Source organism: Callorhinus ursinus, unplaced genomic scaffold, assembly GCF_003265705.2.
Source record: "Callorhinus ursinus isolate GAN/ISIS: 27379988/994484 unplaced genomic scaffold, GSC_fseal_2.0 scaffold4, whole genome shotgun sequence".
Taxonomy (NCBI): Eukaryota; Metazoa; Chordata; class Mammalia; order Carnivora; family Otariidae; genus Callorhinus; species Callorhinus ursinus.
Genome location: NW_027397066.1, coordinates 2,390,974 through 2,410,047, shown reverse-complemented (window position 1 = coordinate 2,410,047; position 19,074 = coordinate 2,390,974). Strand labels below are relative to the sequence as shown.

At 61.8% G+C, this 19,074-nt stretch overlaps 1 protein-coding gene across 5 annotated transcripts in view; it reads right to left on the bottom strand.

Moving 5' to 3' along the window:
* The window catches only part of DOK7 (docking protein 7), a 28,371-nt gene extending 10,360 nt beyond the window's left edge, over window positions 1–18,011 (bottom strand). Inside the window, exons 1-5 of one of the 5 annotated variants that reach the window (XM_073891351.1) lie at window positions 17,879–18,011; window positions 17,458–17,573; window positions 14,334–14,379; window positions 7,709–7,939; window positions 3,705–3,905 (exon numbers count right to left, since the gene is read on the bottom strand). In XM_073891351.1, the coding sequence (XP_073747452.1) occupies window positions 3,705–3,905; window positions 7,709–7,939; window positions 14,334–14,379; window positions 17,458–17,481 (502 nt within the window). In that variant the 5' untranslated portion in view covers window positions 17,482–17,573; window positions 17,879–18,011. Of the gene's footprint in view, window positions 1–3,704; window positions 3,906–7,708; window positions 7,940–14,333; window positions 14,380–14,450; window positions 14,573–17,457; window positions 17,574–17,878 lie in introns of those variants that run through there. The other 4 variants (XM_025887588.2, XM_073891354.1, XM_073891353.1 and 1 more) reach the window with 4 other exon arrangements.
* Window positions 18,012–19,074: the final 1,063 nt, after the last annotated feature.

Sequence of the window (19,074 nt, the reverse complement as noted above, 5' to 3'; positions counted from 1 at the left end):
CCCCGAGGAGCCGGGCACAGCGAGTGGAGGAGGGGCCGGTATGCAGGACGTGGAGGGGACGTTTCTGAGGGTCACTATCCACGACGTACCTCCACCACAGGCTCGGGACCTTTCCACCACCTGCTGAATTCCTTAGCATCCAAGGACGCTGATCCTCTGCAAAGGAAGCTGGCTCACGCGGATGTGGAAATGCCCTTGAAATGCCCTTGACAGGAGGACCCATCAATGCAAGGAACAGGGACCTCCTCTGGGCCCCCTCCTAGAAACCTCCATTCACCCTCACGCTCACTCACATGCCCCTCCCCAAGGCCTGCCCTCCCTGGGCTCTGGGCGGGCCCCCCTTCTCCCATCCTCTGTTCCTGCCCGAAGCCCTCGCCACACACAGTGGGCCCCCACCAACCCAGGGACAGAGAACCAGGCCACCCCGGGAGACCCTGGACTCCCGGCCAACAAGCCCACTCCCATCTGACTCTGAACAGGCCACTGAATGCGCGGAGGCCACAGAGAGGAAATGCCCACCTGGGAGGGACCCAGAGCCACACTGAGCCCCCACATACCTGGCCCGGCCCTGAGAGGCCTCCGCCAAACAACCCTGGTCATACCCACCCCGACGTCTCCCCCAAACCCATCAGAGTCCTGAGCCCTCTGCCTCACCCCCCAGGGCCTGACCCCACCTCCACAACCTCCTGACACTCGGGATGGGCAAAGGGGGCCAGGGACCGTTTCCCGCTCTCTGGAGAGTCGTCTGTGGCCAAGGGGGTATGGTTCTGGGGGGGCACAGGGACCGAGCCAGGGGAGGGAGGGGATGCTAACTCCTATACTCCAGACCTGCCAGGCCCTTCCGATGATTCCAACCCAGCTCTCCGCCCTCCAGATTAAACGTGCCCAGGGCCACAGGCCCATCAGGACCCAAATTCTAAAATCTTCACAGTCAAGGTGACTGTGGGCTGAATGGTGGTCCCCAAAGGACTGTGACCTTACTTGAAACAATGGCCTTCAATCAAGTGAGATGAGATGTGACCCCCCCCAAACCTGGGACTGTGACCTTACTTGAAACAATGGTCTTCAATCAGGTGAGATGAGCTGTGACCCCGGGTTATCAGCTGACCCTAAATCCCACGACTGGTGTCCCACAGAGAAGACACGGGGAGATGGCCGTGTGGCAACAGAGGAGAGACTGGAGCAGGCGGCCACAAGGCCAGGGCCACCAGGGGCCACCAGGGCCCAGAAGAGGCAGGAAGGCGCCTCCCTGGAGCCTCTGGAGGGAGCACAGCCCTGCCCACACCTTGACTTTGGACACAACTGTGAAGGAATCCATTTTTCTTGTTCTAAGGCCCCAGTTTGGGGTCACTGGCTATGGCAGCCCCGAGACCCTGACGTCCCTGCCGGGATGCCCCCGTCCTGAGCAGCGGCGGTCTGACCACACGTGCGGGGCGCAGTGGTCCCCTGTGACAGCCTATAGCCCAGTGAACACGGGCAGAGCCCTGGCAAACTTGTCCCCAAAGAACAGAGAGAGCCCAGCAGGACTGACCCCCCCCCCCGAGTTCTTCCACGGTGGCTGAACGGGCTGGCTTGGTCAGCGGCCCCCCAAGAGCTTGGAGCAGCAGGGGAGACCGAATCCTGGGTCAGCGTCCCGCCACGGGGCCCGGCTTACCCGGGAGCAGCCGCAGGACAGCCCCACCGGGGCTCCCTCTGGGCTCCTGGCAGCCCCGGGACATCACAGCTGCCCACCGTCGTTCACAGGCGGGGCCCACCCACGCCCAGTCGGGATTTTAAACTGGACGCCCTATTACATTATGTCCGGCAAATATGACGGTCTCCGAAGAAACAGGTCCTCTGACTGTCCTCCCTCGGGGCACATGTCGCCGCCACCCCCAGGCGGTCAGCACCCCATTCTCCCTCTTCCAGGAACCCCACGTGGAGGGGATCTGGTGGGGGGAGGGCTGCCCCAGACCCAGTGCATGTGGCCCAGCTCCGACCACCCACACGGCCAGGTGCCCTGCCCCTCCACTGCTCTGGACCCCAGTGCTGCCCCCTTGAAAGTGCCAGAAGTCAGGGCCCCAAGGGCACATCCAGCAGAGGGGCCTCCGGCTGGCATCTCACACTCCCCTCCCCCAACGCCAGCCCAGAGCAGGTGCACGGGCAGCTGTGCTCAGACTCCCACTCAAAAACCCCAGGGCCTGGACCGCCCACCCCTCAGCTCGGGGGCCACCGCCCACACTGCCCCACCCCATAAACCCACTGCACCTCGCTACCCCACCCCCGTGGCCTGCCTTGGAGTATCCAAACACTTCCCCTCCCCCAAGCCCAGGATGCAGCCCGTCAAAAAATTCAGCGGTCTCGCTGCCTTGAGCAGGAACCTCACCTGCTTGACTATCTCTTTGCATCTTTGTAGATCATGACTTACGTCCTTGGAGGCAGGGCCCCGCGGGCTGGCCCACAGGGCTGGCATGTGGCCCCAGTCGGCCCCTCCCACCCTGCCCACCCTTTGCAAAAAGGAGGGGCCCAGCCGGTCAGCATGAACACGTCCTCCAGCACAGTCCCTCTGGCAGGGAGATCCAGGCAGGACCAAGGTCCCAGAGCCCCGTGGACCCCACCCAAACCTGGCTGAACGGAGCGTGGGCCAGACCCTGCGATAGGCCCCTTGCTGGGGGGCGAGGGTGGGGGAGGGGGAAGTACTGTGGGTGGGGGGATTAGCGCCTCTCTATGGAGGAGGCACAGGTGGGGAGAGGTTGCCAGCCACTCAGAGCCTCCAGGCCCCCTACACACGAGAGGGGGCCATGATCCCCGTCTGGCGGGGGTCCCAGGCTGAACTGAGATGGGGGTGCACAGCTCCCACCCAGACTGCACTCTCCAGCCCAGCACACCAGCTGAGGTCGTCCCGGCCATGGGACAGGTCACCGGGAGGCCGCCCTGGACAGCCAGCGCACATGGGCCTGGGCTCCTCTGGAGAGAACAGAGAAGGGGGCTCGTGCCCCTGAAGCCCCCGCAGGCCCAGACGTGCGCACACACCCACGCATGAAGAGCAGTGCGCAGGGGTGTCGGCACATCCCCGGCCGCACAGCGGGCGAGCTCTCGGCTCCAGGACGACCAGGCTGTGCCCCTCCCGCCCCACTCCCGGCTCGCGCCCAGCTTGCGGGCACACTTTGCTAACGCACTCCCCCAACCTGGGAGCCACCACGGCCCCCAGCGTGGGGGACCTGGCACTCATCTGCACCTCAGGGCACCTCTCCGCCTGCCCCGCCTCCAGCTGTGGGGACTCAAGGAACCCAGGAGCTGGTGTGGCCACGAGGAATCCTTGGTCTGCAAATGTGTTCTCGGCACATCCTCGATAAACATGCTCATTCTTTTCCCTTTTTCTCTTTTTCATTAAGTCAGAACATGAATGCCCTGGGGCTCTGTGACTTCAGACACAGGGCCACGCGTTGTGATGGGCAGGCCTCGCTCCGGGGTGCTGGGAGCCCCGTGAGTGGGCTGCGTGCCCCTCCTCCCACCCTCAGCGGCCTGGGCCAGACAGAGGCAGCGGGGGTCTGGCCTCTACTGAGCGCCAGGTTTGGAGACACATATCCCTCACCCACCACATCTGCCAGATGCCAGCAAGGCAAGCGAAAAGTGGGGTGGGTGGCTCCAAGCCGTGGGTTTCGGGGAGAGCCGAGCGCTGGAGTGGCCTGTGGCCTGGGGGACCCACGGCCCCACATACTTACAGTACCCACACCTGGTCCCGCCTTCAAAGATGAATCCGTTGGGCACGGCCCCGTAGCGCCGGAGGTCTGACAGCTTCCACTGCCCCATGACAGTCGGGGGGACGTCCCTGGCCACCACAAGGATGTCATTGCAGAGGTGAAGGGTGGCGGGGCCGCTCTCCAGCTTGGTGCCTGGTGCCACCGTCACGTGGAACCTGTGCACTGGGGCAGCGGAGGGGCAAGAGGGCATCACTGCGAGCAGAGGCCCGGGGGAGGGGCAGCTCCCGGGTGTCGGCACCAGACGCAGGGCTGGCCCCCCACCCCGGCCCAGCTGGCGCCCTCCAGCCCCCAGGGGCCGCACTCCCTGCTCCCAGGCACCAGACCCTACCCTGGTTCAGAGGCAGGCAAGCACCCAGAGGGGCCGCCCTGGTCACCTTCCCTGTCCTAACCCTCAGCCAGCCCCTGGGAAGCCCCCAGCTCAGGACCAAACACACAGCAGCCGAGGCCAGTGATACTGTGATGATTTTTTTAAACAAATAAAAATTAATGCAAAAGTCCATGATGAATGAAGTATCAAATGGTTAAATAAAGACAAGGCTCATCATTACCTTGATCCCAAAACCAGACAAAGACCCCATCAAAAAGGAGAATTACAGACCAATATCCTTGATGAACATGGATGCAAAAATTCTCACCAAAATACTAGCCAATAGGATCCAACAGTACATTAAAAGGATTATTCACCATGACCAAGTGGGATTTATCCCTGGGCTGCAAGGCTGGTTCAACATCCGCAAATCAATCAACGTGATACAATACATTAACAAAAGAAAGAACAAGAATCATACGATCCTCTCAATAGATGCAGAAAAAGCATTTGACAAAGTACAGCATCCTTTCTTGATCCAAACTCTTCAGAGTATACGGATAGAGGGTACATACCTCAACATCATAAAAGCCATCTATGAAAAACCTACAGCGAATATCATTCTCAATGGGGAAAAGCTGAGAGCTTTTCCCCTAAGGTCAGGAACGCGGCAGGGATGTCCACTCTCACCACTGCTATTCGACATAGTATTAGAAGTCCTAGCCACAGCAATCAGACAACAAAAAGAAATCAAAGGCATCCAAATCGGCAAAGAGGAAGTCAAACTCTCACTCTTTGCAGATGATATGATACTTTATGTGGAAAACCCAAAAGACTCCACCCCAAAACTGCTAGAACTCATACAGGAATTCAGTAAAGTAGCAGGATATAAAATCAATGCACAGAAATCAGCAGCATTCCTATACACCAACAACAAGACAGAAGAGAGACAAATCAAGGAGTCAATCCCATTTACAATTGCACCCAAAACCATAAGATACCTAGGAATAAATTTAACCAAAGAGGCAAGGGATCTGTACCCAGAAAATTATAAAATACTCATGAAAGAAATTGAAGAAGACATAAAGAAATGGAAAAACGTTCCATGCTCATGGATTGGAAGAACAAACATTGTGAAGATGTGAATGCTACCTAGAGCAATCTACACATTCAATGCAATCCCCATCAAAATACCATCCACTTTTTTCAAAGAAATGGAACAAATAATCCTCAACCTTGTATGGAACCAGAAGAGACCCCGAATAGCCAGAGGAATATTGAAAAAGAAAAGCAAAGCTGGCGGCATCACAATTCCGGACTTCCAGCTCTATTACAAAGCTGTCATCATCAAGACAGTATGGTACTGACACAAAAACAGACACATAGATCAATGGAACAGAATTGAGAGCCCAGAAATGGACCCTCAACTCTATGGTCAACTCATCTTTGACAAAGCAGGAAAGAATGTCCAATGGAAAAAAGTCTCTTCAACAAATGGTGTTGGGAAAATTGGACAGCCACATGCAGAAGAATGAAACTGGGCCATTTCCTTACACCACACACAAAAATAGACTCCAAATGGTTGAAAGACCTAAATGTGAGATGGGAGTCCATCAAAATCCTAAAGGAGAACACAGGCAGCAACCTCTTCGACCTCAGCCGCAGCAACTTCTTCCTAGAAACATCGCCAAAGGCAAGGGAAGCAAGGGCAAAAATGAACTATTGGGACTTCATCAGGATAAAAAGCTTTTGCACAGCAAAAGAAACAGTCCACAAAACCAAAAGACAACCGACAGAATGGGAGAAAATATTTGCAAATGACGTATCAGATAAAGGGCTAGTATCCAAAATCTATAAAGAACTTATCAAACTCAACACCCAAAGAACAAATAATCCAATCAAGAAATGGGCAGTGGACATGAACAGACATTTTTCCAAAGAAGACATCCAAATGGCCAACAGACACATGAAAAAGTGCTCAACATCGCTCAGCATCAGGGAAATCCAAATCAAAACCTCGATGAGATACCACCTCACACCCGTCAGAATGGCTAAAATAACAAGTCAGGAAACGACAGATGTTGGCGGGGATGCGGAGAAAGGGGAACCCTTCTACACTGTTGGTGGGAATGCAAGCTGGTGCAGCCACTCTGAAAAACAGTATGGAGGTTCCTCAAACAGTTGAAAATAGAGCTACCATGCGATCCAGCAATTGCACTACTGGGTATTTACCCCAAAGATACAAATGTAGGGATCCGAAGGGGTACGTGCACCCCGATGTTTATAGCAGCAATGTCCACAATAGCCAAACTGTGGAAAGAGCCAAGATGTCCACTGACAGATGAATGGATAAAGAAGAGGTGGTATATATACACAATGGAATATTATGCAGCCATCAAAAGGAATGAGATCTTGCCATTTGCAACGACATGGATGGAACTGGAGGGTGTTATGCTGAGTGAAATAAGTCAATCAGAGAAAGACATGTATCATATGACCTCACTGATGTGAGGATTTCTTAATCTCAGGAAACAAACTGAGGATTGCTGGAGTGGTGGGGGGTGGGAGGGATGGGGTGGCTGGGTGATAGACATTGGGGAGGGTATGTGCTATGGTGAGCGCTGTGAATTGTGCAAGACTGTTGAATCACAGATCTGTACCTCTGAAACAAATAATGCAACATATGTTAAAAAAAAAAAAGAAAAAGAAGAAGTTAGCAGGAAGGGAAGAATGAAGGGGAGTAAGTCGGAGGGGGAGACGAACCATGAGAGACGATGGACTCTGAGAAACAAACTGAGGGTTCTAGAGGGGAGAGGGGTGGGGGGATGGGTTAGCCTGGTGATGGGTATTAAAGAGGGCACGTTCTGCGTGGAGCACTGGGTGTTATGCACAAACAACGAATCATGGAACACTACATGAAGAACTAATGATGTAATGTATGGTGATTAACATAACAATAAAAAAATTAAAAAAAAATAAAGACAAGGTTCGTCAGGGTTGCTGGGGTGGGTCAGGAAGGAAAGGGAAGGCAGGGCAGGCTCAGGGCAGGCCAAATTTTGGTATTCGGCTCATCGCACGCTTTGTGCATTGATCCTGAGCGTTTTAAAGACTGTTACAGTGTCACTGATCTTGACAGCCGTGGTTGTGGGCATCTGGTGTGAGGCCCTCCTCCCCGAGCGCACCGGGGGCCCCCACCTCTGCACCCCGTCCGGCCACCCTGCAGAGCTGCACTGGCCCCCCTGGCCTCCCTGGCTCAGGCGCAGAAGCCACCACACCCCTGGTGGGCGCTGCAGTGGGATGGGGTCTCTGTGGCCTCGCTGCCCCTGGAACCCTGGCTCTGGGCTTGGGTGGACAGGGTGGAGAGCAAAAGGCAGCACTTAGGAAGGTCACTCTGCTCAACAGAGCCTCCGTGGGGTAAGGGCCCTAGTTCTAACTAACAGGATCGAGTCAAGGAGCTGGGGGGCCCCGCGGCCCCAGCTGCTCCCCAAGCCCCCTCACAGGGCCCGAGCACCTCTGGGCAGCGCCGCGTCCTCCCAGACCGTGAGCCCGAAGCACAGAGGTGGGTGGCAGAGGCGCTTGGCAAACACTTGTGCGTCGTGCCCTGGAGTCACGGCATGGCTCCGGCAGCCTGTGGGCGAGGGTCCCCGGCCCCACTCACCCTCGCCGAGTGCATAGCGGATCCGGGCATCCCAGGCACACATGGCCTCGCGGCTCTCGAAGCCCAGCATGACAGCCTGGGACAGGCAGATGATGGCCAGCGTGTGGGCCAGGCCCTCGTAGGGCAGGCCGGGCTCCAGGCCACAGATGTCCTCCAGCGTCAGGCTGCTGCGCTCCCGGAGGCCCTTGGCTCGCTCCGCCTTGTCCTTGTAGGCCAGCATCAGCAGGCAGTCTGCGGGGACGCCGGGCAAGACACGCGGTACAGGCCGTCAGCAGCACCGCCCCCTGCACCCCTGCACCCCCTGCAGAGGCCGCGGCACGCCTGGAGAGCCAGGGCTTGAGGTATGACCCCCAGCAAGCCACCCAGCCGCTCCGGGGCAACGTCTCCTCGTGCAAACGGCATCTCCCGCCCCGCCTGGCGCACGGGCCCCACGGACACTCCATGGCTGAGCCTGCCCACCTGGCTCTAGCCCCAGCCCCCACCGCTGCATCCACCCTGCCCCAACCCTGGGGCCCCCGCGGGCCACTCTCAAGGGCTGCAGGGCCTCTAGGAGCCGTGGCAGGGAGCCCGTGGGGACGGACAGAGAGCCAGCGGCGGCGTCGAGCCCCCTTCCTGCCGCACGCAGACCTGCCGGGCCTCCTGGGCTTCTCCCGGGTGTGGGCTCTAGCCCTGGGGGGGGCCACTGGGCCTTAGGTCCCACCACCGGCCCCCATGCCGGCCCACCCTCAAGACCGGCAGGCCTGCCCTTCCCCCACGGCAGGTGACACGCCCCTGTCCTGGAGTTCCCGACTCTCCTCAACTTCATAGTCGCTGTCCCCGTCATCCCGATGGTATCCCAATGGGACGACGAGCCAGAGCCCACAACGGCCCTTAGCCCCAGGCACACCAAGGTCGAGCAGACGGCGCCTGTCCCTCCTACAAGCCTGCCTCGCCCTCCCCCCACCTGCCCAGGCCTTCCCATCTCCTATCTCCTTAGCGTCTGAAATGCTTTTATCAGAAAAAAGCAAAGATGTTCCCATTTTGAGGGCCCAAAGCCCAGAGCCCAGAGAAACCCACGTGCTCCCCTGAGGCTTCCCGGGTGTTTGCTCCCAAGAGTGGCCCGGGGAGAAGGGACCCCCACTGCCACCCGTCCCCCTCCAGCAGGCTCTGGGATCCCCCACAGCGGGTTTTCTCTGCAGAAGTCTGTGCCTCGTCTAGCCGCCGTCCTCAGCCCCACCAACCTGCTCACGCACAGGGAGGGCGTGGAACCATCGGTCAAATGGAAGACCATCCCTCGAGGCGTGGCCTGACCTGCACGGCAGAGTGACTGTCACCTCCTTTGTTCTAGGAGTTACGCTCCCAGGAATAGAGCTACGAGCAGGCTCAACACAGCTTTCTGTAAAGAGCCAGACAGGAACTGTTTCTGGCTTCACGGGCCATGCAGTGTCTGCCACAGAGACCTAACTCTGAAGACAGCCAGAGTAACCCGTGAGTGAATGGCTCTGCTCCAATAAAACTTTATCACACAAACAAGCAGAGGGCCAGATTTGGCTCAGGGCGGTGCTTTGCCGAGTCCTGGTCTGGAATGGAGTTTGCCACCACTGCCGCGGCGCCCTCACACCTCCCTGAAGCCTCCTGCGGCCAGGCAGGTGCTCCCCCCTCAGACGGGCCCATGCGCAAGGCTGGTCTGGGGGCCTGCACATGACAGGAGCCGGCGGTCGTCCCTCAGGCCCTCCTCCCACGCCTGTTCCATCGTTTTGGATTCTGCCTCCGTTTGAGATGCAGCGCCCATCCCACCCGGTAGGGAGATGAGAATGCGCGAACACCCTCGCCCATCTGCAGCAGGCTGAATGGGCCCGGAGGATACGTCCACGTCCTGACCCCAGACCTGCAAGCACGACCTCATTTGGAGAAAGGGTTTCTGCAGATGTCATCAGGTTAAGGATCTCAGGGGTCATCAAGGATTATCCGGGCAAGCCCTAGCCTAACAGCACGGGTCCTACAGGAGACAGCAGGCACGCACAGAGGAGGAGGCCACGTGAGGCCAGCCCCAAAGTGACACGGCGCCTGGAACCACCAGGAGCTGGAAGAGGCCCTGCAGACACCCTGAGGGTGGCCGTCCCACTGCTGGGACAGGGGGAGGGCAGATCTCTGCAGGCCCAGGAGACTAGCACATCCTCCAAGTCACTGCTCACGTTCCTAGATGGGAACCAAACAGGCTGAGGGACGCGGCTATGACACGCTCCCACCTTCTGCCCGGGGGGGAGGTGACCCGGGTCAGCGCCTGGTTTTGGCTGGGGCCGGTGGCGTCCACCCCATGCTCAGTGCCCCCAGCATGGGTGGGAAAGGGGTGGTAGGGAGGGGGCCAGGTTGGGCGCAGCAACTGTGGGGCCCTCTCCCCTCCACATCACCTGCAGCAGTAAATGGATCCGATTTTTGGAAACCCCTTCCCCAGGAGTGCTATTTACCACAGGCATTGGAAGAATGGGAGTTTTCAGGTCAGGGGCCCGAGACAGAGCAGGGTCAGCCCAGGAGAGATGGCACCAGCCCCTCCGGGGCCACAGCACCCCTGCGGACACGTGAGGCCAGCACACCGGGGCCCGCCCCAGCAGGACAGCTCCGCTGGGCACCCTACGGCTTCAGCCCTCCTGGGGAGCTCAGCAAGACTGGTCGCTTGGTGAGGTCTCCTGGTCACCAGGGCCCCCACTCAAAAGGCCTCTGTCAGGGTGCTGTCCATGCGGCCATGTGGGCTCCGCTCACAGCCCGAGGGCTGAAGGGAGTGGCCAGGCGGCACCGCAGCTCCAGGGGCCGGATGCGGGGCCATCCACAGGGACCGGGGAGGGTGGGGGCTCATGGGGACAATGAAGTAAACCAAGGCAGCGGAGACTGACAGGTGCACACGCAGGCAGACACACGGACACACATGCGCTCACCAACAAACACACTCACACGTAAGCACACCGGCACACTCATGCACACACTCCACCTCCCTGCCGCGGCCGAGGGCACGGGTGCCACAGTGGGAGACTGGCTGAGCCCGTCCCAACCCTGCGTCCGCAACCGCCGACCCATGCTTAGCCTGCTTTCTGTCTGAGGAATGGACACCACCCAGCCCGCCCAGGCCAGGTGCTAACACAGCCCTGGCCCCCCGAAAATGCCACCCTGCGGGCAAGCACAGAGCGGCCCAGCAGGGGTCTCGGCCCTGAGCCCCGAGCACACCCTGCCCTCCAGCGACTGCGCCCTGCAGTGAGCTAGGAACTAGGGCGGGTCCAGGGAGGGGCAAATGCCCCGCATGAGGTCCCGCTCCCTGAAAGCCCCCCCCCCCCGGGATCCCTCAGAGCCCACCCAAGCCTCCCGTTCTGAAGCCCTGGGCCCGGGGTCATTGTGCTCCTGAGCGGGCAGGGGACCCAGGAGACAGAGGCCAGGCCCCCCGCAGAGCTGACACCAGGAGTGGGGATGGTCAAAGGGATGACAGCGTCTGTGGGGGGCCTGGGCGTGGAGCCGAGACCCTCCCAGGGGGGCACAACAAAGACGACTCCCAAGGGACGCCAGAAGCCAGTGCGGCGGGCCCCACAGGGATCAGTGCTGTGCTGGAGGGGACAGCCAGAGCAAAGGCCCAGAGGCAGGAACCCAAAGGGCCTGCAGGCAGGGGAGGGAGGGGAGAGCAGCGCAAGGTGCTGGGTCGGGGGCCTGGTGAGCCTGAGGCAGAGGCTGCTCAGCAAGAGGTGCTGTTGGCCTAGGCTGGGCCAGGCCCTGCAGTAACCATGGTGACAGCCCGGGGTGGGGGGGCCTTTCCCGCAGGGCAGATGCGGACACTGGACTGGGGGTGCAGGGGCGCCCGGGGAGGGGACTGCAGGGGCGGGGCTTGGGCCGGTCCCTCCCGGACACGTGAGCTGCAGAAGCCCATCGGACACCGCGCGCAGGCGTCTGCAGATGTAAAAATAACTGCGGGGTCATGAGCCCTCAGAGGCGCTAGCAGCCAGGGGCTGAGAGCCTGGGGGAGGGCGGGCTGGGGAGAGTCCGGAGGAGAGGCCACGGCAGGACGGACACGGAGGTCCACACCCACGTGGATGCAGCAGGAGGAGCGGCTGCTGGAGGCAGTCCTCCGTCAGTGACCTCGACGCAGCGCCTTCAGCTGAGCCACTAGAGCCCAAGGGGACCCTGCTGAGGAGGCGGCAGCCCGGGGACAGCCCGCAGCTGCGGGGGGTGGGGGCTGCTCCCCAGGCCGAAGCCGGAGGGCCCAGCCCCATTCAGGTTCCACCCGGGGAAGGAGGCCCGTGCACAGTGTTCGTGGGGGCGTGCAGAGCTGTGTGGCTCATGAGGACGGGCCACCCCGAGAGCACGGGCATCAGTGGGGCACACAGGCTGTGGGGCTCAGCCCTCCGCCCGCTGGACCGACCACCCGCCCACCCTCAGCAGGTTCCACCGCGGGAGCCCAATCAGGACGGGTGCAGATCACACAGTGCACGCGGCGACACTGAGATCTGCTCCTGGGTGCTCCGGAGCCCAGCCCTGAGTCCCAGGTCTGCGGGGAGCCCAGGCCCCTTCTTCGAGGTGTCCACGCGGACAGGAAGCCTGGCCGCCACTCACACTCTGTCCTCGGGCTGCCTGCCCACCTGGGACTGAGACGTCACGCCCATTCCCACGGGACACAGACCCTCCCCACCACCACCACCTGGTACCTGGCCCTTTGGAATACGCCCCCCTTAGAGACGCTGCCAACCATGTGGGGCACAGGCCAAGGCCCCGCTCCCGGGTGAGTCTGCACGGCCCCAGGTGTTGCTGAAAGCAGCTGGGCTCACAGCTCACGCTCACTGCCTGCGAGTGGCGATGCGGGGTCCTTGCCCCCCAGGACTGGAGGCAGGGGTGGGGGGAGACTCTGGGTCCAGGGACGAGAGGTGGTAGGTGCAGGGCTCAGAGGCGCGGGAGCCTGCCTTGCATTGCCCTTCATCCCCTCCACCGTCCAGGTTCTCATGCAAGGCCCTGCCTGGGGGGTCCTCCCCTCTACCCTCCAACAACCCCCTCAAACCCAGTTCCAGTTCCTGTGCCGGAGGCTGCCCTCCCCAGGCTCCTCCAGTGCTCTCCACACCCGGCCTGCCTTTTTTTCACACACGGGAGGTCCCAGGAAAGGCTCCATGACCACCGAGGCCTACAGACCCAGATTCTGGATGCAGGGGGCCCCTGCAAACTCCCTGCAGTGCCAAAAGGCCCTGCTTCCGAAGGCAGGTGCTCTCCGGGTCCAGCGGGGAGCTCACCTCTCCGCTAGCTCTCTCTGATACTGAGATAAAACCCACCCCCCCGGGGCTGCAGGAGGGACAAAGACCACCTCAGGGGCTGCTCTTCGGGAGCGACATCTGGACCAAGAGCCTCCTCGGAGGCCCACACGGGCCCCGGCTCACCACTGTCCACCAAGCAACACCCCCAACCTGCAGCCAGGCCCTGCCCCCCGCCACAGCTGGCCAAAGCCTCCTCAGTGCTACCGGGGGCCTCTGCCCTGCCCTCGGCCTGGCCGCTGCCTATGCATTCCCGCCTTTCGGGGGCCGCTCAGTCTCCCCAGCCCCAACACCTTGTTGGCCAGGCCTTCCCCTGGACAAGGACCCCTGGGGCATGAGGCGCAGGGTCTGGGCATGAAGAACTGACTGGCTGAGTGATCAGTCCAGGGAGCCCGGGCCCCCTTGGAGGGGGAAGCTGAGGCCTGGGCACGAAGTGTGTCCATGACCAAAGGTAGGCCCTTGGATGGCGACTGTGAGCAGGCTCGGCACAGGGAACAATGGGACCCGGGAGAGGGAGCAGGGAGGGCGCCCCCCACTCAACCCTTCCCGGGAAATGACAGACACCCCAGGCGCCCCGGAAGACATTCTGGCAGCCCCACACGTGTGAGGCAGTATGCACTCACACCCCGAGCACCCCACACAGACCCCGGGGTGCCTGGGCCTGCGCCAGCACACCTGTCTCCCCAAACAGCTGCAGGCCCGCAGCTCCAAGCCTCCCAAATGCTTGAGAACGGCTCACGGAGGCCAAATGCCCAACTCAGGGCTCGCAGCCGGCCTCCTCCCAACGCAGGGGGTGCTGGCCCAGGTGAGGGGGGCAGGGTAGTGCCAGTCACTCCCCCCCAACCCCAACGCAACCCCGGCTTATCTCTTCTCAGACACAGAAGCGCCCGCTGTTCCTACCTGGCGGCCTAGCTAGCCTCTGCCCCCCCTCCCCAGGAAGGTGGGAGGGCCACCCGGGTCAGCGCTGCCTGGAGGGGCCCAGCTGGATTCGGATTCGGGGGCACCACTCAATCCCCCCAGGCGCACAAGGGCGGCACCTCCCCGGAGTGCTCCTACCGCCTGTTGGGGAAGGGGGAGAGGAGCTTCTGGCCCCTCCAGCCCGCCCCCCACCCCACGCCCACCCGGCTGCCCCGCCCGCCCCTCCGGCCTCAGTCCGCCTTCCCGGGAAGGTGGGGGTACGGGAGGGTCCCGGCGTCAGGGTCGGGGGCGCCCGGGACTCCCCGCAGGAGCAGGCCGAGGCGGCGCTCTCCGCTCTCCGGTTACCGCCCGGCCGGCGCCGCCGGCTATTTCGGGCGAGCTGGCCGCGCTCCGGGCGGGCCGGGCTCCGGAGGCCGCGCCGCCCGCCGCCCGCCCCGCGCCCCGCGCCCGCTCACCTGCCACCGGCGACGGCTTGCGCAGCACCAGCCACCTAGTCTTCCACTGCGGGGACAGAGGGAGCGTAAGCGGCCGCCGCGCCCCGCGCCCGCCCCGCGCCCGCCGCGCGCCCCGACCTTCTTGCCGTCCCGCAGCTTGGCCTGGCCCTCCACCAGCGCCGCCTCGGTCATCTTCTGTCATGGTTCCCGCGGCGCCCGCCGCGCCTCTGCCCGCCGCCCCGCGGCCGCGCAGCCCAGGGTCACTTTCAAAATAGCTCGGGGAGGGCGCTGCGCCGCGGGCCGGCGGGGGGCGGGCCGGCGGGGGCGGGGCGCGGGCGGGGCACCTGGGGCCACCTGGGGCTCGGACTCGGCGCCCCGGGCGCAGCGGGGCGGGGCGGGCTTCTCATGCCAAAGTAAGGGAAACGACCTGACCACACGGAGCCGCGTTCAGCGTGTCTTCAACCTGGCTTCACCCTCGGGCACCTGCCCGGTCCACCACCCCAGGGGCACCTGCCCCTCCCACTACCCCAGGGCCGTCCCAGAAACCCTGACAACCCCCTGACCCCTGAGGACCCTGGCCAGGACGCGGCCTCACCCCGCAGCCCTCCAGCCCCCTCCTCTGCAGGATAGTGGAGAGGGAGTCCGTTCACACCCCCTGGCAGCATGGATCCCAGTACAGGTTGCTGTGGGGTGGTGGGTGGGTGGGACCGGGACCCCCTCCCCCAGCCCCGCCTGCAGGACAGGGCCCCAGGTCCTGTGTCTGGTCTCCCCGACGGGGCTAAGAGCCATCCCTCCTGGTGAGGTGTTCTGCTGCTGTTTGAAAGGCCCACCGGGAGCCCCCTTCACAACAGGAGGTTGGGGCTCTGAGCTTCTGGATTTTTCCTCCCCCACGCTGTAGATCGAGTCCAGCTGCCCCTGGTTCTTCCAGAGCCCAGGTGGTTTGGGGGACCTGGCAGGTGTACCCCTTGGACATCTGCCCCCATTTCCAAGATGGCTTCCAACACCCATGCCTTCAGGAGCATCCAACAAGGTAAGGGGACGGGAGCAGAGCTGGGGTGCTGTACCCTAGAAACGCAGCGTGCCCTACTCAACGTTCCCAACCCGACGGGCTCACGATCGGGCAGGGATGAGAGGGAAGGACTAAACACTGTTCTAGTCACTCAGCGCCTGCGCAGCAGGAAGGCTGACGTCCGTGGGGCTTGAATGTGAGTCTTCACCCCGTCCAGGCCCTTCGGATGTCATGCTCAGAGCGGCGGGCGGTGGGGAGGGCAGGGGGTCTCGGTGGCGGGACTGCTTGTGGGGGGCGGATTGGGGAGCCGCGGGGGCAGGCAGAGGTTTGGAGTCCCCACACAGCAGCCACCATGCTGGGTGCAGAAGGCCAGGCTCACCGCCTTCGGGCGCACCCTCCCCACGGTCCCTGGGTCCCTGGTGGGCCACAGGCTTGAATATGATGCCAGGGCCATGTCCTGCCTGGGCCTAGCGCAGGGCAGGGTGACACCAGGCCCAGAAGCAGCTCTGTTTCTCCCACCGCCCCCAACTTACCCCACCCCCACATCACCTGTGCAACCACCAGCCGCCTTCTGCAGAGCAGTTGCCTAGCCACAGAGCCCCATTCATGCCCCCACACGGCTCAGGCCCCCAGGGGATGGCGCGGGACAGCCGGCCTGGAGCCGGATGGCGGCTGGGGGCCGTGGCCAGAGACACATCCGCCGCCCCGGGCGCCTGGCACTCAGTCATCCCTGCAGGGAGGGGCAGCGCCCTGCTGCATTCCCCAGCGCTGGCCCTGACCCAGCCTCCTGCCATGCCTGGCAGCTGCACCTGCTCCTGCACTGGCCCCAGAAAATGCGGGCCGAGGCACGGACACAGCTCCTCTCCCCCCACCAGGCTGCTGAAAGGCGTGGAGAGGTTCCTGCCGGGCTCCTACCCCCAGATTTGGGCCTCTCTGCTCCTCAGCTCCTGCTGTGGACCCCAGATTTATGTGTTGAGATCAACCCCCAGAGGGACGGAGTTGGGAGGGGGGGCCTTTGGGACAGAATTAGATCATGAGGGTGGAACCCCCATCACCCAGTGACAGATGATTTGATTGATGACTTTTCAACCTTAGGATGGTGGGGAAACCATACACATCCACTAGAAACTGCTTCAGATTTTGACATTGGATCTTTTCCGGGGCCAGTGATCTGCGGCGCATTCTCTGTGATGCCGGGCAGCTCCCGGACAAGCCCTCGGTACGCGGACCACCGTCTGTCCCCACACGACTGCTCCAGTTTTCACTTCCAGGGAGACCCAGGAGGTGCTCGACACTTTGTTATGAAATAGGCTTCGTGCTGGACGAGCCTGCCCACCTGTAGCCTAACGTGGGTTAGCCTGAGCACGTGGCCGGCGGGCCCGGCTGAGCCACGATGTTCGGTCGGTTAGGTGCGTTCAGTGCATTTTGGACTCAAGATATTTTCAACGTGACCTCATGATGAGCTGAGGAAGGTGTGCAGTGCCCTGACAGTGTCCTTGTAAGAAGAGACACGAGAGAGATGCCCTCTGTCCGCCGCGTGAGCACCCCCAGAAGGCAGCTGTCCACAGCCAGGAAGCGAGCATGCGGGCACCTTCATCTCAGACTTCTGGCCTCCAGGACTGTAAGAAACAAATGTCTCTTTCTTAGCCATCCAGCCTCTGGTTTCTGTTCTAGCCGCCTGGGGGCAAGAAGACCGCTTCCCCCCGGTTGCGGCCAGGGTTGCTGGTTGCAAGTGGCAGAAACGGACTCTGGCCACGGAAGCAGGAAGGAATTTGCTGGAAGCACGTCAGGCCTCTAGTCGAACCCAGGGGCGGCTGGAGAGCCAGCAGGAGCTTTGGGAGGCAGGGCAGTAGGAAGCCACGTTCCCGAGACCGGATGCCGCCCCAGCCCCACACCCCCGCACAGCTGGACTGGGCAGCCATGGGACACGGCCAGCGCCTGCCAAGCAGCCCACGGCCATGAATGACAGCTGCAGCCCTGACGGACCACACAGCCAGGGGCGCCGCTGCTGGCCATCGCGGCCAGGGACACCGCCACTGCTACCAGAGTCTGTGGCCACGGGACACCATTGTCCCATCAGTGGCTCTGCGGCCACAGCACCTGCCACCAGACCACCCCCCCCCCCCCCCCACTCACCACCCAGTGAACTCGAACCATCATGTGACTTTCTGGTCTCAGTTTCTTCTTCTGGCTTCATGACGATGATGGGCTCCCACGTGAGGCCATGTGTGTGAGGGTCTCTGATAATGACCCTGGGTTACAAACACAGGGATGATCAGGACCAGGCCCGGCTGCCTCATCTCAGACCTCCAGGTGCTCCGTGTGGCTGGGGAAACACACATACCACCTGCCCCGTGGCCCCCCACCCCACTCACTCCCTCGCATTTCACGGCACCCCTCAGTCAGGGGGCGCTGCAGGAAGGAGGCCCGGCCCGTGGCGCGTGGGCAAAGGGATGAGCACCGCTCCCAGGCCCAGCCGAGGGCGCCCAGCACCAGCCCCCACCATACGTCGCACAGGCTGAGTCGCGTCCCCCAAACTCGTGGGTTGAAGCCCTACCCCTCCACGTATTTGGAGATGGGGTCTTCAAGGAGGCACGTAAGGCTGAGTGAGGTCACCAGGGTGGGGCCCCGATCCCACAGGACTTCGGCCTTACGAGTAGAGGGAGTGACACGGCCATCTCTCCTCTCTCGGGGCACACACAGACAAGGGCCCTGCAAGGACACAGTGGGAAGGTAGCCGTCTGCGGTCCGGAAGAGAGGCCTCACCAGAACCGGCGCTGCTGGATCCTGACCTCAGACTCCAGCCTCCGGAATATGGTGAGAAGATGCATTTCTTTGTGTTCTCCCCAGCGGGGCAGCCCAAGCCAACAAGGGGATGGGGTGATCTTTTGAAAAGACGGCTGCAATGATGCCCCCGCAGCCACACCCCTGGAAATGAGGCCATATGCCCCGTCCCGCTGAGACCCAGTCCGCCTCGCCTCCTGGAATCTGGCTTTGACACAGGAGGCACAATGGGAAGGCTCACAGCCACTGTGTTTGGGAGCCCAGCCTCCACCACGTGAACAAGCCTAGGCTACCCCGGTGGGTGAGGAACCACACAAGGCCTACTCACCACGCGGCCCCAAACAACAGCCAATTGGTCCCCCAGGAGCAGAACAGCCCAAGACCCACAGATGCCTCCAGCTATGGGAAGGAGCCAGCCCAGCCCAGAAGAACCAGCCAGCCAAGCCCGGGCCAAGGTGCCAACCCACAGAATGGTGAGCCTGGTACGTGGCTGTTGGGTCTGGAGGTCAGTCGCGACACACACGGAGTGTTCCGATATAGTGTCCGACTCCAAGCCTCGTGGACGTGGGAAGCTCCAGACACAAGAAGGCCGGATCCCTGAGTCGCCACCGGGACGGGCACCAGCTACCTCCCAGCTGGGCAAGAAGTCTCACAGACAGCAGGCAGGGTGGGGAGAGGGAGGGAACCCACGTCGGCACCCGTCACGGTGACCCCACAGCACGTTGGAGAGAAGGGGGTCGGAAAAGCCACCAGAGGGGAAAAGGTATTTAGGGAAGATCCACTGGAGTAAAGCAGATTCTCAACAGTGGCACCGGTGGCGGAGGCCATGGAGAACCTTCCAGAAGCTGACAGAAAGGAAGGACACGCTGGGACGTCTGAGACTCAGTGATGGGAGAACTCATCCAAGTGCACCTTCTGCCACCGGGTCAAGAAGAAGCAGAATTCTCCTTGAGGCCAGTAACGATTAAC